The sequence below is a fragment of the Sorex fumeus genome, unplaced genomic scaffold, assembly GCF_029834395.1.
Source record: "Sorex fumeus unplaced genomic scaffold, SorFum_2.1 ptg000041l, whole genome shotgun sequence".
Lineage (NCBI taxonomy): Eukaryota > Metazoa > Chordata > Mammalia > Eulipotyphla > Soricidae > Sorex > Sorex fumeus.
The window spans coordinates 4367444-4389528 of NW_026606098.1; the positions used below are offsets into that span (position 1 = coordinate 4367444).

General features: G+C 58.1%; 1 protein-coding gene across 1 annotated transcript in view; it reads left to right on the forward strand.

Moving 5' to 3' along the window:
- Positions 1–22085, forward strand: part of BACE2 (beta-secretase 2) — a 69313-nt gene that overhangs the window by 11140 nt on the left and 36088 nt on the right. Inside the window, exon 2 of the mRNA XM_056119514.1 lies at positions 19201–19289. Within this exon, the coding sequence (XP_055975489.1) occupies positions 19201–19289 (89 nt within the window). The remainder of the gene's footprint in view (positions 1–19200; positions 19290–22085) is intronic.

Here is a 22085-nt window from a genome sequence, read left to right on the forward strand (position 1 = left end):
ACCACGCACCTCCTGACCTCAGCATGCTTGTCCTCTGCCCCAGCCAGAACAATCTCTGATCCCAGCCAGCACCCCTCTGATCCTGGCCAGCACGCCCTCTGATCCCAACCAGCACACCCTCTGACCTCGGCCAGCATGCCCTCTGACCCTGGCCAGCATGCCCTCTGACCCCAACCAGCATACCCTCAGACCCCAGCCAGCACACTCTCTGACCCCAATCAGCTCGCCCTCTGACCCCGATCAGCTCACCCTCTGACCCCGGCCAGCATGCCCTGTGACCCTGGCACTGATGTTTCAGCCTTGGGTTTCTCCTCTTGACAGCACCTACGTTTCCTACCTACAAAACGTCTGTGCCAGAGTTCTGGGAGCAGGAGGGGAATCAGGCTGACCGGCTGGCAGGCCTGAGGGGTGGCCAGGAAGAGGAGGGCTTGCTCCCCCACATGCAGGAGGAAACTGAGGCACAGACTCGCAGCGGTGAGATTGATTGAGGTCCGGGGTTTGAACGCTGACCCTGGGGGGCTGGGCGTCTTGATTCTGGTGCACAATGCCCCCCAGCACAGAGGGGGTCGCCCCCAGCACAGAGGGGCTCGTCCCCAGCAAGGGGGGTTGCCCCCAGCACAGAGGGGGCTGCCCCAAGTACTGCTCCTCCAGTCTATGGGTCCAGGCATGTCAGGAGAGCTGGGTGGGCCTGCTTCCTGCTGTCCCTGGCCAGTCCCTGGAGCAAGCCCCCCTGGTGCCCCCCCTGACCATATGTCCTTCCCCTTGGCCCTCTCTGGTGGCCTCATGTGCCTACTGAGCCCTTGGCCAGCTTCACTGAACCGCACCTGTGCTCCCCACTGTGCTCCCAGCAGAGGCACGGGGGTGCTCCTTCCACACCCATGCTCCCCATTGTGCTTCCGGCAGAGCCACAGGCCTCGTGCTCCTTCCACACCCGTGCTCCCCACTGTGCTCCTGCCACCCCATGATCCCCACTGTGCTCGCGGCAGAGCCATGGGCCCCGTGCTCCTGCTGTTTCGTTCCATTGCGTGACTTGCATTCTGTGTCACTCTCCCACCACTTGTACAGCCTCAGAAGTTGGGGTGCGGAATTCACAGCTCGGAAGCTGCACTCACAACTGTGCAGCTTCACCCCCAGACCAGTCAGGGGCCCCCAAAGCACACCGGCCAGCCTGGCTAGGTTCTCAGAAGGCCACCCTAGGGCCAGGATAACCTTGTCGCCCTCCCCGCCTTCCCCATCTTCCCCATTTTCCCAGCCTTTCCCAGCTTTTCTCTGCCTTTCCCAGCCTTTTCCCGCCTTTCCCAGCCTTCCTGGCCTTTCTTGTAGAGGGGGCTTGAGCCCACAGCCCCGAGCCCCTGCAGCCGCGCCCGCACCCTGTCCCGTCCGTAGAGAAACACCAGGAGCATCGTGACATTTATTTGTTTCTCACAAATCAAGACACATCCACTTGGGCAGAGCCGTGCGGCTAGGGTGAGTGAGACAATTAGGGGCCCCGCATGAGCCGGCCGCCTGCAAGCAAGCGAGTGACGGTCCTCGCATGCTTCCAAGCTGGGCACTTCGCCGGGAGCCTGCCCAGGCTGCCTGAGTGGCGCATCGATCCGACCCGGCTGCCTCCTCCGGGGATGGGAGATGGACACGGTGGGGCGGCTCCAACCTCCACTCGGTCTTGGGGGCAGGAGGGGCAGCGGCTGGGCGGGAGGATCTGAGGGTTTGGCTGGGTTCGGGGTGGGTCTCTCTCGGCAGGGAGGGGAATGTTTCGGCAGCTGGCAGCAGCCCCCCGTGTTTCCAAACAGTCATCAATATTTCCCTGACCATCATCAGTGTTTCACTGGATGCACCCCCTGGCATCTGTCTCCCGCATCCATTATCATGATTAAAATAAAAGTGGGGGAGGGGGGCTCTTGCCTGGTGCACAGCTGACCTGGGTTTAACCCGTGCTGCTCCTTAGGGACCCCGGAGCACTGCAGGTGTGGCCCAGTAAACAGACAAACTGGCCTGGGGCCACTGGACGCCCAGAGCCCGTGCGGGAGGAGGGGGTTGGCGGAGAGGACCCCTCTTTGCTCTCTGACTCCCTTCCCTGCCGGTTCATCCCTTCTCTATGGTGTCTGTATCTGGTGCTGTGGTGAATCCTGTGTCCTGTGTCACGAACCGTTTTCGGTGTCCAGCGCCCGAGTAAGTGGTGTCCGGGTGAGGAGACAGCCCTGGGGGCAGGAGCGGGGAGGAGTGGCCGGCGGTTCACCCCCAGCTCCTAGCCAGAGGAGATGAGCATTGACTTGGAGTCGAGTGGGGAGACATGGGGGCGGGGGGGAAGGGGCTGGGCCACACCCGGCAGTGCCCAGGGAACCGCACGGGATGCTGTCTCTGGGGTCTGCCACCAGGACCCCAGCCCTGGATACTGACCTTGAAGGGGACCAGGGGAGATGTATCACTGCCCCACCCTACCCTCCCACAGCCAAGAGATGCCACCGGGGCTATGGACCCTGTCCCTGTGCCCACGGTGGAGAGCCCTGAGCTCTCTGGTGCTCACCAGGAAGGGACCTGGGGCTGGCCCTGTGGAACCCCTGCTGAGGGTCTCTGAAATAGTGGTCCTGGGCAACACGTGAGTGGACAGGGACAGAAACTGGAGTTTCTGCAGAGCTGAGCAGAGAGGACATGAGGGGGGGGGCGGAGGAGGTGAGGCCCCCCCCCCCGCCCCCGCAGCACATAGCTGGCCTCAGGCAGCACGGTTTCAGGGCCAGGTGCCAGAGGCGTTCTCAGGTGGGGAACGTAATTTCTCAGCTTCTGGGGTGACCCTGATGCACGAGATAGTGACCCCAAGATTCATCGTGGTTCCTCCAGGTCTGTTTTCTTCACCCGAGCTCACCCCAAGGCTGAGTCTGATGGTTCTGGGGAGACGCTGCCAGGCACTCAGGTGCCCACACATGTCCTCCAGGCCTGAGGGGCTTTTAGACCTGTGGGTCTTGGCCAGCCCGCGGAGGGCGGCAGCTCTGAGTCCTTGATTCCTGCAATACAGCAGGGAGGCTGACCGTCCTGGGAGACTGACCATCCTGGGAGACTGACTGTCCTGGGAGGCTGACTATCCTGGGAGACTGACCATCCTGGGGAAACTGACCATCCTGGGGAAATTGACCATCCTGGGAGACTGACCATACTGGGAGACTGACTGTCCTGGGAGACTGACCCTACTGGGAGACTCACCATCCTGGGAGACTGACCATCCTGGGAGACTGACCATCCTGGGGAAACTGACCGTCCTGGGAGACTGACCGTCCTGGGAGACTGACTGTCCTGGGAGACTGATTCTACTGGGAGACTCACCATCCTAGGGAAACTGACCATCCTGGGAGACTGACCGTCCTGGGAGACTGACCATCCTGGGGAAACTGACCATCCTGGGAGACTGACTGTCCTGAGAGTTTGACTGTCCTGGGAGACTGACCATCCTGGGGAAACTGACTGTCCTGGGAGACTGATCATCCTGGGAGACTGACTGTCCTGAGAGACTGACCCTACTGGGAGACTCACCATCCTAGGGAAACTGACCATCCTGGGAGACTGACCGTCCTGGGAGACTGACCATCCTGGGGAAACTGACCATCCTGGTAGACTGACCATCCTGAGAGTTTGCTGTCCTGGGAGACTGACCATCCTGGGGAAACTGACCGTCCTGGGAGACTGATCATCCTAGGAGACTGACTGTCCTGAGAGACTGACTCTACTGGGAGACTCACCATCCTAGGGAAACTGACCACCCTGGGAGACTGACTATCCTGAGAGTCTGACTGTCCTGGGAGACTGACCCTACTGGGTTACTCACCATCCTAGGGAAACTAACCATCCTGGGAGACTGACCGTTCTGGGAGACTGACCATCCTGGGAGGCTGATCGTTCTGGCTACCCGCTTAGCCTGGCCCCTGATGAAGGCTCTGGGGTGGGGACACTGGTGGCTGGGGCACTGGGTGTGGTGTAGAGGAGTCTCAGTCACCTCCTGTTCATGGTCCCTGGAGCACGAGAGGATTCAGGGGCAGGGGAATGGGGGCTGGCAGTCCATGGAGGGGTGGAAGCTGGTTCAGGGTCCAGAAGGTCCCATGCTTATTGTGTCAGGGGAACCCCAGAGGGGTCCCATCAGACACCCAGAGGATGATCTGGGCATGGTGGCCAGAGAATTGGGCAGCCTGGAGCTCCAGGACTGAGCCAGGCCTTGGTCTGGGGGAAGCCGGAGTGAAGTGCTTCCCATGTCTGGGGGATGCAGCTGGGCTCCAGGGACAGTTGGAGGCAGCTGTGCCCAAGCCGGCCAGCTGTGCGGACTCTCAAGCCGGTGCACACATTGCAGATTTCACCAAGGTTAATGCGGCGCACTTTGTTTTTGTCAAGTGATCATTTCTCCCCTTTCTAGAATGTTCTGGAAGATTTCCGCGTGACCTTTCTAATAAAGCCGACTTTGGGCAGCAGCTGTGTTTCATCGGCGTGGGGATAACAGAGCGCTGCAGCCCTCACTCCCCTCCCGGGTCAGCATTCTTTCAGGCTGTCTGGGCACCATAAAAAACATGCAGATTGAATGTCCATCCCGAGGGCATCTGCCCGGGAGGGTTCTGCAGCCTCTTTAGCAGAGAATGATATCTCTGATCACCACTTGCTGTCAAAGCATCTCCGCACCCGCCTCGTGGGCTTAACCAGGGTGAAAATGACCAAAGCCTTTGACAGAACCCAGAGGAGCCTCCGATTTGCTGAGCTCTGGCCTGATAATGGCAGAGGGTCGCAGCGTTTGGGGGCTTGCCGCAGCGAGGGGCTGATCAGATGGACCCTATGCAGGGAGATTAGAGTGTGGGATGCAGATAAGGTTTTGCGGCTTTACCAAGGCGCCCCTGAGAGGCAAGACGCCGTCTCGTCCGTGTGAAGGGGCTGAGGTGGTCAAGCAGGGCCATTCGCAGCCGCCGGCCTGGCCCCCGGTTTGGGGACCTGCAGCTGGGGATGTTTCTGCTCTCAGCCCCTCAATGACGACAGTTCTGCGCATGCTCCCGGCGATGGAATGGACTCGCAGACGCTGACCCCAGAGGCCACTCTTAAACACAGAACAGACATGGTTGGCTTCTTTGCCCAGACACGAGAGTGGACTGCGTCCCGGTGGGATGGCCCTCGTGTCCCCTCCCCCCGTTAAGACCCCATTAGCCAATTACACCCTGTGGGTTGGGAAAGTGTGTTGAGGGGCGAGGGAAGACTGATAAGTCAGACGTCTGATTCCGGGACAAGCTTCACACTCAGCATCACCAGCTCACGCTCGGCAGAGACCGGGACCCCGGGACGGGAAGGCTGACGGTAGCGCGGCTTCCCTGAGGAGGGCCATCACTGCCACCTGGGACCGGCGGGTTGCTCAGAGGATGCAGGAACTTTATTTTTTTATTTTTATTTATTTTTATTCATTTTTTATTAGTGAAACACCACGAGGTACAGTTGTAGACTTACAATTTTTTGTGCTTGGGTTTCAATTGTACAATGATCAAACACCCATCCCTCCACCAGTGCCCATTTCCCACCACCACGGATCCCAGTATCTCTCCCACCCCCATTCTCCCCCCCATCCCACCCTGCCTCTGTGGCAGGGCATTCCCTTTTGTTCTCTCTCTCTCCTTTTGGGTGTTGTGGTTTGAAAAAGAGGCATTGAGTGGCAATCATGTTTGGTCTATAGTGGGATGCAGGAACTTTAAACAACTCCCAGAAGACTTGGTTTGGCCGTGCTTGTTTGGGGGGACCACCCCCTGCAGTGCTCAGGGGCTACTCCTGGCTCTGTGCTCAGGAGAGCATCCTAGTGGTGCTCGAGGGACCCTGAGCAGTGTCCAGCATGGGTCACTCTGAGGTGCCAGGCCAGTGCCTCGGCTTCTGTGACCCCTGCCGCCTCCCCCCAAGACTTAAAAGGGGATTGCCAAGAGAAATCTGTGTGAGCAGAGAGCGTCGGCGGCAGCTTCATTTGTAGCAATCCAGAGGCGAAGCACCCACGGGTCTCTGATGGGTGAAGGGGTGAAAGGAGCAAGGGGCAGCCCCTCTGCCCAGTGTCGGGTCGGCCGAGAGGACCCTCATGTGGGTGGTGCCCCTGGGAAGCCCTCACTGCCCGGCCCAGACTCTTGTCAGCTCTTCCCTCTGGGTCTGGGGGACAGCATCCGCTAATGTCAACACAGCCACAGGCTCAGCTAGTGGCACATGCCACAGCATCGCCACGGGGCCTGTGGCTGTTCCTTTACCCTCTGTGGTACCCTCTGGCCCTCTGCCTGTGGCTGCCGGGGTAGACACTTAGCACAGCGGGTAGGGCGTTTTCCTTGCACACAGCCAACATGGCCGACCCGAGTTCGATTCCTCTGCCCCTCTCAGAGAGCCCAGCAAGCTGCCAAGAGTATCTCGCCCACACGGCAAAGGCTGGCAAGCTCTCCGTGATGTATTTGATGTGCCAAACACAGTAACAAGTCTCACAATGTTACTGGGCCCGCTCAATCAAATCGACGAACAACGGGAGGACAGTGAACAGTGACTCTTTTTTTTTCCTGACGCTTACTAGAGTCTGTGACAGCATCGAGTGTTGGGAGCCAGGGAGCTGTGCATCCCGTGTTCTCTTCCCAAAGTTCAGATCTGGACCAATGTTGCCATTTGGTTTGGGTTGGGTGGTTTTTGTTTTGGTGTTTGGTTTTTGCGGTGATTTGGCGTACACACCCAGTGACACTCAGGGGTTCCTCCTGGCTCTGCACTCAGGAATTACTCCTGGCGGTGCTCAGGAGACCCTATGGGATGCCAGGGATCAAACCCGGGTCGGCTGCACGGAAGGCAAGTGCCCTCCCCACTGTGCTATTGCCCCGGCCCTTTGGAGCTCTGGAATCACCACTGAGCCCGAGAGAACCTCTAGTGAGACTCTGGGAGGCTCTGAGCTGAGGGCTCAGACGTTCCGCCTTTGCTCAGAATCTGCCCCCCTCCAGGGGGAAATGGACAGTCAGAGGGTAAAATTTTACTTTGGGGTAAAGTGAGGGAACCGGTGCTTCTCCTGGGGGTGCTGGCCTTGTGGGCGTGGGGAGGGCATCTCTGCTTTCTGCCCCTGGAGAGCCAGGAAGGCTGGCCTGGGTAAGGCCACTTTCTCCTGCGTTGCCCGGCCCTCCCTGGCCCTCTCGCCATGCTCACCAGCAGCTCTGCACATGGGGCCCCTGTTTGGGTTGGCATGGGCGGTGGGTGGGGTTCCCGCCCGCCCTGGCACCCGGGACTGTTCAAACATCCGCCTCCGTTCACCCACAGGGCGGGAGTGGGAGGCTGTGACCTGCCAGCCAGAGATTGTGAAAGTCGGGAAATTCCACAGCCGGGAAGACCCTGGGGCTTCCCCCCTCAGAGGGAGACCCACGCCAATCCTGGCCACTCCCCTCCCGTGGGCCGGGAGGCACACAGGGGGAGCGGAGAAACGGTTCCATGCTACAGACCGGCAAACTGAGGTCCAGAAGTGCCTGCAGAGCTGCAGGTGGCCAAGCAGAGAGCCAGCATGACGGGTCCCCTACGAAGACCCCGGGTTCAGAGCCGACCACCCCAGGGGCACTACTCACGGCCAATCACTCCTGGGCAACTGGCCGTGTCAGGTCCAGCGTGAGCCAGAACGTGGCCCAGAGTGGCCCATGGCCCATTTGTGGGGCTTGGGGGGTAACTGCCTACTCCCCGTGGGGCGTCGTCACCCTCTGCCCTCCCTGTGGCCTCCCCGGCTCTGTCCAGAAGCCACAGGGCTTCCCCTCTGTGCCTGAGAGAAACTCACCCTCAGCCCCACAGCCGGCAGGAGACGCCTCAAGCCGCGGTCAAACAGCCTCAAAACAGAGAATGTTGTTTTTATTCCTAGAGGGGATGGGGGCAAGGGCGAGGCACACCCAGTGGTTGCTCAGGGATTTACTCCTGGCTCTGTGCTCACCCCAACAGGGCATGAGACCCTATTTTGTGTTGGGGCTGGAACCAGGCTAGGACAAGGTGAGACGGTGCCTGAGGCCACTGCTGTCTCCTGGCGGGCCGGAGACAGGCCCCTAGGCACAGGAGGGTGGGTCGGGGGTCTCTCATGCAGCTCTGCCTTCGCTCAGACAGCCCTGAGACTGCACGCAGGGCCATGAGGGGCAGTGGGGAGGGCTGAGGGACCCCTCGCCCCATTTCCTGAGGGCGGGCTGAGAGCGTCCAGTCGGCTGTGCCCCTCCGTCTGCTCACATCCTCCTCCCAGGTGGGTTTCAGCTCCGGACCCCCATTAGAACCCCTGTTCAGGATTCTGGATGGGAGGGGCCTAGCTCGGGACCCCCACGGCCATCCACCTTTGCCCTAAGCCAAGGAAGGGCCCCGCCCCCTCCCGACCCTGGGCTCCCCAGGACCAGGCAAGTCACGGACCTCTGTCCCTTTCTGAAAGAGCTCAGCCCGCAGGCAGAGAAGTCAGGTGCATTGTGTAGCGGGGTTCTCTCAGCTGAGTCCCTCAGCACCCCCATGCCTCCAACAAAGGCCTTTGCAGGTGCCCCCGTCTCTTTGTCTCTCTCTTACTGCCTGTCTCTCTCTCCTTCTGTCTCTGCCGGTCTCTGTCTGCCACTCTGTTTACTCTCTGTCTTCATCCCTCCCTCTCTTTCTCCCTCCCTTTCTCTCTCTCTCCCTCTCTCTCTTCCTCTCTCTCCCTCTCTCTCCCTCTCTCCACCCCCCGCCCCTCTCAGCAGTCTGTCAGTCTGTGGAGCATCACCGTCACCATGTGGCAGTCACTCTGGCTCCCCCCGACAGGATTGTGTGAGTAACTGAGCTCCGTTTCTGGAATCGCGGCGCTCCAAGGCCCCGATTAGCAGGATCAGCGCCGACAGTCGCTGGAATAACTGTGGGCAAACCACCCCGTTGCCGGGCCGGGACGTGGCTTCCTGTTCTGAGCCGCATGCCAGAGCTCCAACAGATGGGCTGCCGAGCCTCAGGGAGCGCATGTTCAATGAGCCACCGCTGAGATTAGCGGCTCGTTTTCCTATCTGTTAACCTGCTGATAAAGACACTGCCCCCCCCCCAGTCCCCGCTGCCCTCCCCCACTGCCCCCGTCCTCCCTGGGGGCAGCGCTCACCCGAGGGGCAATGAGCGGGCAGTCCATGGGAGGGCGGAGATCAGGGGGTCAGCGCTGGATGGGCACAGCCTGTGCCTCAGGTCCAGCCAGTGCGGGGGCGTACGCTGGGGGAACAGGTCTGGCGGCCAGTAGGTACAGAGGGGCAGCCGAACAGGGCGTGGCCGACACAGCGGGCCCCAAGCCAGCAGCTCTCCCGCCCGAAGGCTCAATCGGCTCCTCCAAGCCCCGTCCTCTCTGGGCATCCAAGCTGGTGTTTGCAAACTTCAGCCACCTCCCATGCAACCCTCCTGAGGTCCCGGGGTGGCAGGGTGGGGCAGGACAAGGAGGGAGGAGCCGGCCCCAGTGGACAGTGGGTCCACCCACCAGCCCTGTGGGGCAGCTGCACAGTGGCCCTCGGAGAGAGGGCCAGCCTCCCACCCCCAGCTGACGCATCTGCACAACCAGCCAGGGGCAGACACCCCTGGGCCCTCTCAGTGAGGAGCTCGGACCCTCCAGGGGGAAGTGGAGCCAATGTGAGCTCAGATCCCCAGGGAGGGCACTGCCCCCGCACCCCCCCACCCCAGGGGAGAGACCGCGCCACAAACTTCCCGAGAATGCCACTGCCCCCAACCCCTGGGGGAGAGACCACCCCCTCCTACAGACCCCTGGAGAGTGCCACTGCCCCTGTACCCCTGGGAAGAGACCACCCACCTACAGACCCCCAGGGGAGAGAATGCCCCTCCCCCACAGACTTCTGGGGAGTGCCACTACCCCCACAGCTCCCAGGGGAGAGACTGTTCCTCCTACGGACCCCAGGGAGTGCCAATGCCCCTGCACCCCACCCCTTGGGGGAGAGACCCCCCTCCCCCCACCTCTCCCAGATGTGCAAGCAGGCAACCAGAGCTCCGGTGGGTGGAGCTGCCCTTTGAATGTACCCTGTCTCCCCTCCCCCTGCACGCCCCCATGCTGCCCCTGGTGAGGGCAGCATCTGCACTCAGCACGGGGACCATCTGGTCCAGTCTGGTCCAGTCTAGTCCAGTCAGAGCTCGTGGGAGCCCAGCCACTCCGCATTCTGCTGAGCAACTGCTCCATGACATCTCACTGTGACATCTTGGTGTGTGTGGGATGGGAGGTGATGGTGTCCAAGCACCCCAAGGTGGGGAGAGTCGCTCATCAAGCCCACCCGCCCCCCAGTCTTCGTGCAGTCGAGGGCATCTGGGGCCTTCCTCCGGGTCAGTTCATGAGTGACCAGCAGCGTGCGTGGCTCACTCGCTTCCTCTCTCTCTTTCTTTTACATTTCGGCATCATACCAACCGTGCTCAGGGTGACTCCCGGCCCTGTGCTCGGGGTTCACTCCCAGCAGGGCTTGGGGGGGCCTGGGGAGGGGTGCCAGGATGGAACCCAGGTCAGCTGTGTGGAGGGAGGGAAAGTGCTTTACCTGCTGCACTGTGGCCCCAGAACACACCCTCACCCTCATTTGGAATCGGCGCAGTTCATTGTGGTCACTTCTGGGGTGGGCTGGGACCAACTACTTCATGCAGTTCAAACATTCACTGAGCAGCTGCTAACCGCCAGACGCTGTCCGTGGTGCTGAAAACAAAGCGCTGACCCGCACTGCCCAGTTCTTCTGGCGGACTCCCTGTGTTGAGAGTGACAGATGGGGTCCAGTGAGCTGTGGCAGCACCGGGCGGGGAAGGCCAGGAGCAGGCCGGGAGGCCGTTGCAAGAGGAGGACTCTGGGCTGGGGCTGAGCCAAGGACGGTCTCACGGGGAGCTCCAGGGGTGTTTCTTTCTGCAGCTTCTCTGAGGGAGGACGCTGCCGCGGGCTGGTGGGGCAGAATGGGGAGGTGATGGGCGGGTGTGACCAGGGGCCTCTGAGCCCATCCATGGGTCATCGGGAGGAAGGAAAGTAGAGAAGGCCAAGAAGGAGCAAGCCCACCCCTGTCGGCAACGAGTGTGTGTGTGTGTGTGTGTGTGTGTGTGTGTGTGTGTGTGTAGGTGGGTGGAAGTGCAGTGTTCAGAAAGGCACAAAAATGTGCCCTGGCCAGTCGTATAGCCTCAGCGTCCCTCTGCCTTTCTCTGGTGTGTGGCGACAGGGGGGCTAGAGAAGGCGCCAGGACCCTCACCTTGCTCCTCCCACCTATCCTCCTGGGCCCCACTACCAGGATGGATCTCTGCCCACCCCCAGCACCCTCATAGTAGGGTGAGGGAAGCCGCAGGGAGGCAGCCGCTGACAACAGGGGCCAGCGCCCGGTGGGACTACACCCAGGGGTGCGGCTGCCCCGGGCGGGGGGGAAGACCCCAGAGCCCCACGTCCAGGCCAACCCCTTACTGTGAATGTGACTGCGTCCCCAGCTCCCAAGGCCTCGGGCAGTTCCCCTGTGGGAGACTCAGTGCTGCTCCCCGTGTTCTTCCCGGGGGCTGTCACCTGTGTGTGGAGCAGGGCCCAGGAAGATGACACGACTCAGAAACTCAGGCTGTGGTGGGGGGAAAGGGAGGGGGGCGTTGCCAAGGGACCAGGAGCACTTTAGTTCCACCATTTGAGATGGGGCATTTGTAGAGCAGTGACTCTGTGTGTGTGTGTGTGTGTGTGTGTGTGTGTGTGTGTGTGTGTAACTGGCAGGAAAGTTTCGGGCCTGCCATCAGCATAAAAAAGTGTCTGTCCGCAGCATCTTTGGCACTGGGGAAAGGTCAGCTGGTCTGCACAGCCCGGAGTAGTACCGTTCTCTGGGGGCTGCCTTGTTTGTGGGGGAGATTTGTTTATTGTATTTTATTTTGGTTTGGGGGCCACATCCAGTGATGCTCATGCTCAGTTGCTGCTCCTGACTCTGCCCTCAGCAGTTACTCCTGGTGGGGCTCGGGGAGCCCAGGTGGGCCGCATGCAAGGCAAAGGCCTCCCTGCTGTTGGGGCTGCTTCTCTCTTACCCTGCAAGTGGACAAAGGAGCGGCCAGCTGGACCCTGTGGTGCCTATGACTTGGGCATTCATGGATGCCAGCTTGGGCTTCCCTGGAAATGGGGGTGGGAGGGGCCTCTGTGGCCTGGAACGCCCTCTGTGGTTGGCCCTCTACGGTGGGCGGGTAGATGGGGCATGTGTGAAGGTAGGCGGGACCTTGGCAGGATATGTAAAGGGGCGGGGGGAGAGAATGTGGGACCCAGAAAGGGCTGGTTTGGGCCATGATGGCAAGGACAATGGTTGTGTGTGAGGAGGTAGAAGGTCAGCCTGATTAGCCCCTGGCCTTTCCTGCTGGGCAGCTGCCAGAGTGACCAGGATAGCTAGCGGCAGGGACACGCAGCTGTGGCTGGCCGGGAGCGGGAAGCTGGCCCAGCACCGCGTGCGGTGGGACTTAATGAACGAGCCGCAGCGCTCCTGGGTCCCTGCGCCTCATGGTGGGTGCCTGTCCCCGAGGGGGCTGTTGTCTCTCGCTCAGCTTCCCCAGCTGAGACAGACTGAGGAGTCAGGTCCCCCTTTCCGCATCTCCTTCCCCAGGTCTTCTCGAGACACAGGGGCAGAGTCCCGGGGTGAAGGACCGCAGTGGGAGGTGGACTCTACATCTGAGACCTTTGTCCCTTGCCTTGTTCTCCCTGACCATTGTGTGCAGTTTGGGGATTTCTAAGGAGAAACCGATTCCATTCATATCCATGCCCCGAGAATAAAGCTCCTGAGAATCTTTTTTTTTTTTTAATTTTTATTAGTGAAATACCATGAGGTACAGTTGTAGACTTACAAATTTTTGTGCTTGGGTTTCAGTTATACAGTGATCGAATACCCATCCCTTTACCAGTGCCCATTTTCCACCACCAATGATCCCAGTATCCCTCCCACCCACCCCTAACCCCCCATCCCACCCCGCCTCTGTGGCAGGGCATTCCCTTTTGTTCTCTCTCTCCTTTTGGGTGCTGTGCCTTGCAAAAGAGTCATTGAATGGCAATCATGTTTGGTCTATAGTTTACTCTCAGCACGCATCTCCCATCCTGGGAGGATCTTCCCAACACCCTTTATTTGGTGCTCCCTTCTCTGTCTGAGCTGCCTTTACCCCTAGCGTGTGCGGCTGGCCTCCAAGTCATGAAGTAAACTTCCTGGTACTTATCTCGGCTATTCTGCCCGAGAATAGATGACTGGTTAAAAAAAAACTTTGGTACATCTACACAATGGAGTACTATGTAGCTGTTAGAAAAGATGAAGTCATGAAATTTACATACAAGTGGTACAACATGGAAAGTATCATGCTAAGCGAAATGAGTCAGAAAGAGAGGGACAGACATAGAAAGATTGCATTCATCTGGGGAACATAAAGTAGCTCCTGAGAATGTTGAGCCTTCCTGGCTTGAGTGAGGAGGGGTCTCCGGTTACAGCCAGACTTCTCCCAGCCCACGGGCTTACATTCCAGGGAGAGGAGGACAAAGGAGGCCGAAACAATTGCCAAAGGTCAAGGATTCCTTTTGCGGGGTGGGATTACTGAGGCCCCAGACATTCCAAGGCGCAGGCAGTCACAGGAGTCCAGGGGAAACTGTGCGTTGCTTGGACACAAGCGGAACCACTTCCCTCCTTGAAGAATGAGTCTAGCTGAGGGGGGCGTGGACACAGAGCCCTCGCAGGTGTGAGGACTGGGGTTTGGTACTCAGCACTCCCTTAAAAAAAAAGGAGGAGGAGAGGAGGATAGAAGGAGGGAAGGGGGGAAGGAGGAAAGGAGAGAAGAGAGGGAAGGAGGGAAAGAGGGAAAGGTAATAAAAATACTGAACACCCTGATTGAACACGATGACCTCTTAGTACCTGTGTTGCAAACAATATGTACAAAAAGAGAGAGAGAAGAAAAGTGACTGCCACGGAGGAAGGCGGGGGCAGGAATAGGGGAGCACTGTGGGGGATGGTGGGAGGGAAATGGGGGACATTGGTGCTGGGAATTTACACTGGTGGAGGAACGGCTGTTGGATCATTGTATGACCGAAACCCAATCATGAACAACTTTGTAATGGTGTATTTCATGACTATTCAATTAAAAAAATTAAGATAACATTAGAAAAAAGGAGGGGAGGGAGGGAAGGGGAGGGGAGGGAAGAAGGAAGGGAGGAAGGGAGGGAGAGAGGAAGGGAGGAAGGAAGGAAGGAAGAAAGGAGGGAGGGAGAGAGGGAAAGATGGAGGGATGGAGGGAGTGAGGGAAGGAAGGAAGGAGAGAAGGAAGGAGAGAAGGAAGGAAGGAAGGAAGGAAGGAAGGAAGGAAGGAAGGAAGGAAGGAAGGGAGGGAAGGAGGGACGGAGGGAGGGAGGGAGGGAGGGAGGGAGGGAGGGAGGGAAGGAAGGAGGGAGGGAGAGAAGGGAGGGAGGGAGGGAGGGAGAGAAGGGAGGGAGGGAGGGAGGGAGAAAAGGGAGGGAGGGAGGAAGGAAGGAAGGAAGGAAGGAAGGAAGGAAGGAAGGAAGGAAGGAAGGAAGGAAGGAAAGCAGGCAGGCAGGCAGGCAGGCGAGGTTGCTTGGAGCAAGTGGAGCATCTAACATGCCACATGCCTTGAGACTCGGGCCCCTGATAGTTTACGCTGGCCAGGGTCATTTCTGCTCGTCAGTGTGGTCGAAGCAACATGAGCAAACAATGCCCTCGGGGGAGCAGGCATCCCTGCCCTGCAGCCCACCCACACAGGCTCTGGGCCCTGCCACCCCACACTCCAGACTTGGGAGATTTCTCAGCATTGCCGGAGCATCTCCAGGCAAACCCTTACCTAGGCAGCAGGTCCCAGAGCTATGCTGACTTTGGGGGATTCAGAGCCCATCCATGGGGGCTTCTCTGGGCACTTGGCCCTGTTGGGCGCCCACCCTGGGGCAGAGAAAAAGCTCACAGGCATTTCTTTGCAGCTGCCTCCTCCCAGGAACCATCAGGCACCACCGCAGTAGAGCACAACCCGGCCGTGAGCAAGGGCGAGTAGAGCTTGGCTGCAGGGAGCTCTTGCCGACTCTTGTCTCGCTCAGAGAAGGCCGTGGTGGTGGGCTCTGCTTGCCGCATCTGTGTGGTCCTTGAGGGTTCAAGGCCCCCAGAATACACTAGCCCAGCAGGACCAGAGGGGGCCCTCAAGTCTCCCAGCAGCTTCTGGCCAGCGACAGGCCCCGCCCCCCCCACCCCCCACCCCCCGTGTCCACAGCCTCTGCCAGCTACTCCGAGGCCACTTCAGTCCTTGTTGTCCCAGGTCCTCGCTCCAGGGGAACAGGTCATCTTCTGAGACCAGGCTAGCAGGCGGCAGCTTGTTGCTGCCCAGAGGCTGCACACTGTCCCTTGACAGCTGACCACAGCACGGCCAGTGCACTGTGACGGCCCGAGTGCCTCTCCTCTGCGCTTCCAGAATCTTCTCTCTGCACGCAGGGGGGGAAGCACAGTCTCTCCTGTTCTTCCCCAGAAGAATAGCCCACCTGTTTATGGAACAATGATGGAAGTCGGCCAGGAGCTGGTGCAGGGAGCACACAGGGCCCTGCCTGCCCCCGGGTGGGCTCAGTGTCCCCGTCCCCCACCAGAACCTCCAGCCAAGACCCACAACCAGCACAGCCAGGTCAGAGGCTGCCATCACCAGTGCCGTGGGGAATGGAACTGTAATTCAGGCAGTGGCAGCGGGACCAGGAGAAGGATGGAGGGAGAGAAGCTTCTGGCCCAGGACCGCACCTGGCGATGTGCCCAGGGTCACTCCCAATATGCTCAGAGGGCCCAGCACGGTGGGGGCAGCCAGCATCAGCCTCGTGCAGGGCCACCCTGCCCGCCCCCAGTAGAGTTCTCCAGCAGGTTTTGAGACACACAGAAACCTCTTCCCATCACCCAGCCTGCTTCACCCAAAAGCAGTGAGATCTGACCCAGAAAGGTGCCACTAAGGATGAAACCAGAGGCATCGTGTTACATGAAACAGACAGGATGGAGGGCGGGCACCAGAGCTTCTCTTCGCCTGAGCTGGCAAGAGACCAGCATGGAACAGACGCCTGATAACCCCGCCTGGGCTCGCAGGATGGAGGTCACAAACCATGGCGGGTGGACGAGGGACAAGTGGGGACAAGGAGTGACAAGAGGGAGGGGGAGGGGGAGGAGGGAGAGTCTTGGGCACTGGAGTGGTGGTGAAGGGACAGTGACGTGTTGGCATCAAAGGACAGTGACATGTGGGCATCAAAGCCGTTGGGGAACAGTTTTTCCCTAATGTGCCCAGACATGTTGTGCACCGGGTCCAGGCAGACATGGAGTGAAGGATGACGGGCGTGTGGAGAAACCACTCGAGGAGACAGCCAATGGCCGCTCACTCTATTGCCAAATACACACATATTCTATAGAGGGTCTCGGCTTTAGAGGATGGTCCAATCACGTAAAGTTTAGCATTACTGACCTATCACCGTTTTGTTTTGTTTTGGTTTTGGTTTTTTGCTTTTTGGGTCACACCCAGCAGTGCTCAGGGGTTACTCCTGGCTCTGCAACTCAGGAATTATTCCTGGAGGTGCTCGGGGGACCATATGGGATGCTGGGTTCGAACCCAGGTCAGCCATGTGCAAGGCAAATGCCCTACCCACTGTGCTATCGCCCCAGCCCCCTGTCCTATCACCTTGCCAACTCTGCCTTGCCCGGCCTAATCCCAATTAGGGCTAGATGCTGCAGTTAGGAATGACTCGCTAAGCGGAGGTGACAATTCTTGGGGGGTGGGGTGAGACTCAAGGCTGGATGCCTGGTGCTTGTCAGATGCTTCCAGATACTCCCTACTGGGTCGCTGTGCAGGAACAGATCTTAGATCTTACCTGCTGTGCAGGGGCAGATCTATCTGCCTGTGACCCTGTTCTACAAGAGCATTACCATTAAGTTCCCACCCATGTGAACTTCACAACAACTTGAAAACCAAAGAGTCGGGGAGGCTGGAGCGATTGTCCACAGGGAGGGCGCTGGCCTAGCACGCATCCTCGTATGGTCCCCTGCCTGCCAGCGCCCCATGGTGACTTCTGCAGGTATGTCTGTGGTAGCCTGGTTCTTCAGAACGTGCATCGGGAAATGAGGCTGCCGGGGGCGATGCATGGGCGGTGCATGGTGGAGTCTTCTCCCCTGTGGCTGCGGGAAGATGGTCAGACACACGGCAGAGGCCAGAATCCTGTCACACAAACAGCCATACTCGCCACTCCTGGGAAAGCAAAGTCACGTGATACGGAACAGCATTGCTGTCCCGGCCAGGACCCAGGGAGGCCAAGTGAAGCCCAGTGAGCGGGAACCTGAGGGACAGACTCTGGAGCTTGGAGGACTGGGGGGAGGGGCAGGGGCGAGAGATGTCAGATTTTCTGGCTTCTGTTTGGGGACACTTGAAAAGTTGAGAGTTTGCAGGGGTTTTTTTCTTTTTTTCTTTATAAATTTGTTCACAATCATTTATTACATTCAATATTTCAACACCAATCCCACTACCTTTACACCTTCCCACCACCATTATTTCTAATTTTCCCACCACCCCCCAAGCCTGACCCAAAGGCAGATGCTAAATAATTTATTTTGTATTGCTTGTTATGAATAATCCACTAAAAATAATCAAAAAGGTTTCCTTAGAGGAGAAGTGTGTGAAAATTGTTGTATCTCACCTTGGAGTCATTAAGCCCCTGGATGAGAGATCACTAGCATGTTGTTATAGGTTGAGCCTTGTGCTAATATATGTATATATATATATATAATATATATGTATGTGCATATATATATGTGTGTCACTGTCACTGATCTCCTGTTGTTCATCGATTTGCTCAAGCAGGCCCAGTAACATTGTGAGACTTGTTGTTACTGTGTTTGGCATATTGAATACGTCACGGGTAGCTTGCCAGGCTTTGCCATGAGGGCAAGATACTCTCGGTAGCTTGCCGGGCTCTCTGAGAGGGGCGGAGGAATTGAACTCGGGTCGACCGGGTCAGTCGCATGCAAGGCAAACACCCTACCCGCTGTGCTATCGCTCCAGCCCTATAGATAGATAGATAGATAGATAGATAGATAGATAGATAGATCAAGATCAATTGCCTTCTGCTTCACACCCCACCAAATGTTGTGTGCTACTCTTGGTATATCAGTGGCATAAAGTATGAGATACCACACTGCCGAGAAAGTGGCCACATGCTCCAGGGATTCTAAAATTTTGAATAAGGTGCTAGAGCTGTAGTTAGATTTTTAACTGGATGGTGACTTTGGAGTCCGGAGGTATCTCTGTGGCATGTTGCACTCTTCCAAGATTTATCTGTGAGTCTCTGGATCATGGCCAGTTAATGCACTTATGTGGCATCCAGAGGCAGTTTGTGGGCATGGCTGCCAGGAAGCAGGAAGCACAGCAAGATGGGGGGAGGAACCCGTTCCCAACTCTGTGCAAACCTGGAGGTTTCAGTCACAAAACCCGCCTACCTGGGTTTTTCAGTGGGTTCATTCTCGTGTGGGGGTTGGAGGGCCCCCCAACAAGCCCGTGGAGGTCGGCCATGAGCATGCTGGAGACTGAGTCCTGGAAGTTGCAGCTGCCGGTGTTCTGTCGGGGCAGGCCAGGGACTTGCCCTCCCCCTCCCAGGTGCCCCCCATGAAGTCAGCCTGGCGTGGCGGGAGGCGGCATCGCTCAGTTTGCACATTTTATGGAATGTCACTGAAACCTCCTGGAAACTGGAGGCAATGCCTGTGGCCGCGGGCTGGGGTATGGGGTGGAGGGTGGTGTGCTCAGGGTGTCCAGTGGAGAGGCAGCAGGGGAGACCCTTGCAAGACACAGCCACAGCCCAGGCCGCTCCCCAGAAGGCCCAGGGGAGGAGGGTCGGGGTGAATCGAAGGCTCACCTCGGCCCTGCCCACAAGTCCCTGGGCGGACCTGGCCCCCAGATCTCCATGCCAGAGCTTTTTACATCCTTGTTTGGGGGCCACCCCCAGCAGTGCCCAGGGCTGACTTCTGGCTCTGCGCTCGGGTTCACTCCTGGTGGTGCTCGGGGGATCCTGTGGGGTGCCGGGGATCGAAAAGGAGCAAGGCCAGCACCCTCCATGCTGGGCTGCCGCCCCAGCCCCCGGGTGACAGCTGTTCCCAGGGCTCCGTTCCAGTGCTCCCCCCATGGCACTTTGCTGGCCCCAGTTCATCACCATAAAGAGACTGTTTCCAAGAGCAGCCTCACCTGAGTGACTGGCGTCTGTCTGTCTGTCTCTCCTCCCGGACAATGAAGCTGCAGATCCTCGTGGACACGGGCAGCAGCAACTTCGCCGTGGCTGGAGCCCCTGACGCCTACATCGAGTCCTTCTTTGACAGCGACCGGTGAGTGAGAAGCCCCACGGGCCTGGCTGGGTTTAGGGCACCAAGGAGCAACCTCAGGGTCCATGAGGGCAAGACAGCCCCTGTGTTTGTGTTCGTGCGCATATGTTTGTGTGGATGCTATGTGTGTATGCGTGATTGTGTGTGGGCACGCGTCTATGCGTGCATGCTCATGTGTGTAGGTGTAAATGTGTCTGCGTATTGTGCAACGTGTTGTTTGTGTAGATGCCTTTGTACAGTTTTGTGTATATTTATTTGTCCATTGCATGTGTGAGTTTCTTCGTGTATATGGGCATGTGTTTGTATTTGTGTATGCATACATATGTGTCTGTGTATTTGCTGTGATATTGTATGTATGAATATATTTATGATGTTCGTGTATGTAGACATGTATGAATACATTTTTATATAACTGTGTATCTGATTGTGTATTTGTTTGTGTGGATGTGTGTATTTGCATGTATGCATGTAGGATGCTGCATGTCTGAGTACTTGTGTCTACATTATGTACAGATGTGTGTATACACGTGATTATGTGAACATACGTGGCTGTTTGTGTTTTGTAGAAATGTTGTCTATAGGGAGCTGTATGTATACATGTGCATTTGTGTTCATGCATGTGTTGAGTGTGTCATCTCTGTGTAGTCATGGCCCGTGTGTGTGTGTGTGTGTGTGTGTGTATTTGTGTTTGTAGATACTTGTGTTTGTGTTGAGCTAGAGTGCCACCATCAGAGTCAGGGGGTCTGTGCAGCATCAGCCCTGTGGGGGGCCGTCTCCTGCCCGCTCTCCTTGGTATGGACAGGGGTCCCTGGTCCTTGTGGCCAGCCCCCATTGCCGACAGACTGAGATTGCAGTGGAGGGATGGCAGTATGGGTGCAGAGCCTTCTCATGTCCCCGCCCCCTGGCCCGCCATACACGCTTCTCTGCCAGGTGGTCTTGGCCCTCAGGCTGGTGCAGTGGGGACTCTGGTTGAGTGTTTGGGGCTCTGGGCTCCTGGCTTCTGTGGGAACCTCCCAGGCTGAGGGGGGTCAGTGGTCGAGACCTCCCACCTGCTAATTTAGGGCCTCCCCACCTCCCTGATTTCTTTTGTGAGCAAATCAGGAGACACCCCAGTGGGCAGACAGAGTGTCCCGGCCAGCCCTGGGCTGATGGCCCACCCCGCAGCTCTGCTGAGGGACCCAGCTCGCTCCAAGCTGCCTCTCTCCTGGAGAGGACTCTCTCCGCAGTGCTTTCCTGCGTACCCGCAGAGGTGGGGCAACCCCGTTCCTTCGCTCCCCTCCCACCCTCAGCCCTTTCCCCATGCGTGGCCTTCCCGTGCGGCCCCTTCCCCCCATTGACCCTCCCAGACGCAGCTTCTCCTTCCCGAGCCTTGTCCGCGGCCCTCTGCTCAGGGACAGCCATAGAAGCCGACACATCCCCATCCCTGCTCCAGGTCTGACTAGTGCTTTTGTCCTGAGCCGGCTCCTGCCCTGCAGTGCTCCAGGCTCACTCGCCTCTGATCAGGCTCCGTGACAATAAGGCTCCTGGGGGCGTTGGCGGAGCAGCTCCGTGCCTCCCTGCTTCGGATATTCAGGATTCTTTGCTTCCTGGAACATTTCCCGGTAATTGGGGATCCAGCTTGGGAGGCTTTGGCTGCTTTGCTTTCAAGTGTGTCGCGAGCTGCCTGGCGGCTGCTCCTCATCTATGCCACTGGCCCCGTCATCCACCCTCCAAACGGAGAATGTTCCCTCGCTGGCTCAGAGGAGGAGTGGGGAGGGGGGGAGCCTTTGTCCGTATTCTCGCTTTGACCCGGAACATGGGCCTGGCCAGCAGGCCTGGAGAGTCGCCCACGGATGCCTCTGCCCCCGGCCCCCATGCGTGTTCGGGAGAGGAAAGATCTTTCCTTGAAGTTTGTTCCTGCTCTGTCTGCACTGGCCTGAGGCCCTGGAATCGTGTGCCTGTGTGCTGGGGAGGCCAGGGTCTGACAGAGTATGTTGAACGGCACTTGGTGCTGCCCTAAGGGATGGCCTTGGCCCCAGCCTCTGAGCATGTTCCTATTTCTGAAGCTGACCCTCACAACGTCCAACAAGGCTGAATAAATCAGTATTTTTGTGGCGTGAATGGGGGGTTCCCTATCCAGCATTAACCCCACCCTCATGTTTAGAACCCTGTGACGGCCCAACCCCTGCCTAGGCTCTGCCCATTCTTTATTTTATTTTATTTTTATAAGGTAATTCACAATATTTGATTACATTTGATATTCAAACACGAATCCCACCACCATGACACCTTCCCACCACCGTATTTCCAGTGTCTCCATCCCGAACTTCAATCCCCGCTCCAAAGCAAAACCGAAATAATGTAATATTTCCCACTAAGGTTGGTTGCCTCCTACTTTGAATCCCAGCGAAGGTGGTACAGTGCTCTTGGAGTATGGGTAGGGTGTGTCCTAGGAAGAGTCGCAACCACAAGGTCCAGGAAAAGCTTCCACTCGTGGCTGACGCTCGGCCAGAACGAGTGGAGAGAGGCTGTGAGCACGGTGGTGGTTGAGTTCTGGAGGTTTTCGGCTGCCGGGGCTGGGTCCCTTGGGGCGGGGAGGGGTCTCACCGATCCCCCTCTGGGACGGCCCGAGTGAAACAGCCTGGCACGGGGTCCAGCGGCATGGTTATGGCAAGCGTCATGTTTTGGTCCCTTCCGGGAGAGAAGGACATGCAACTTGGATGGTGGCCAATGACGGGATTATCTGGCACCAGCCAGCGGTGGCTTGTGGGTGTGACTGCTGAGTTGCCGGAGACAGGGGTGCCCATTCTTGTCAGCACC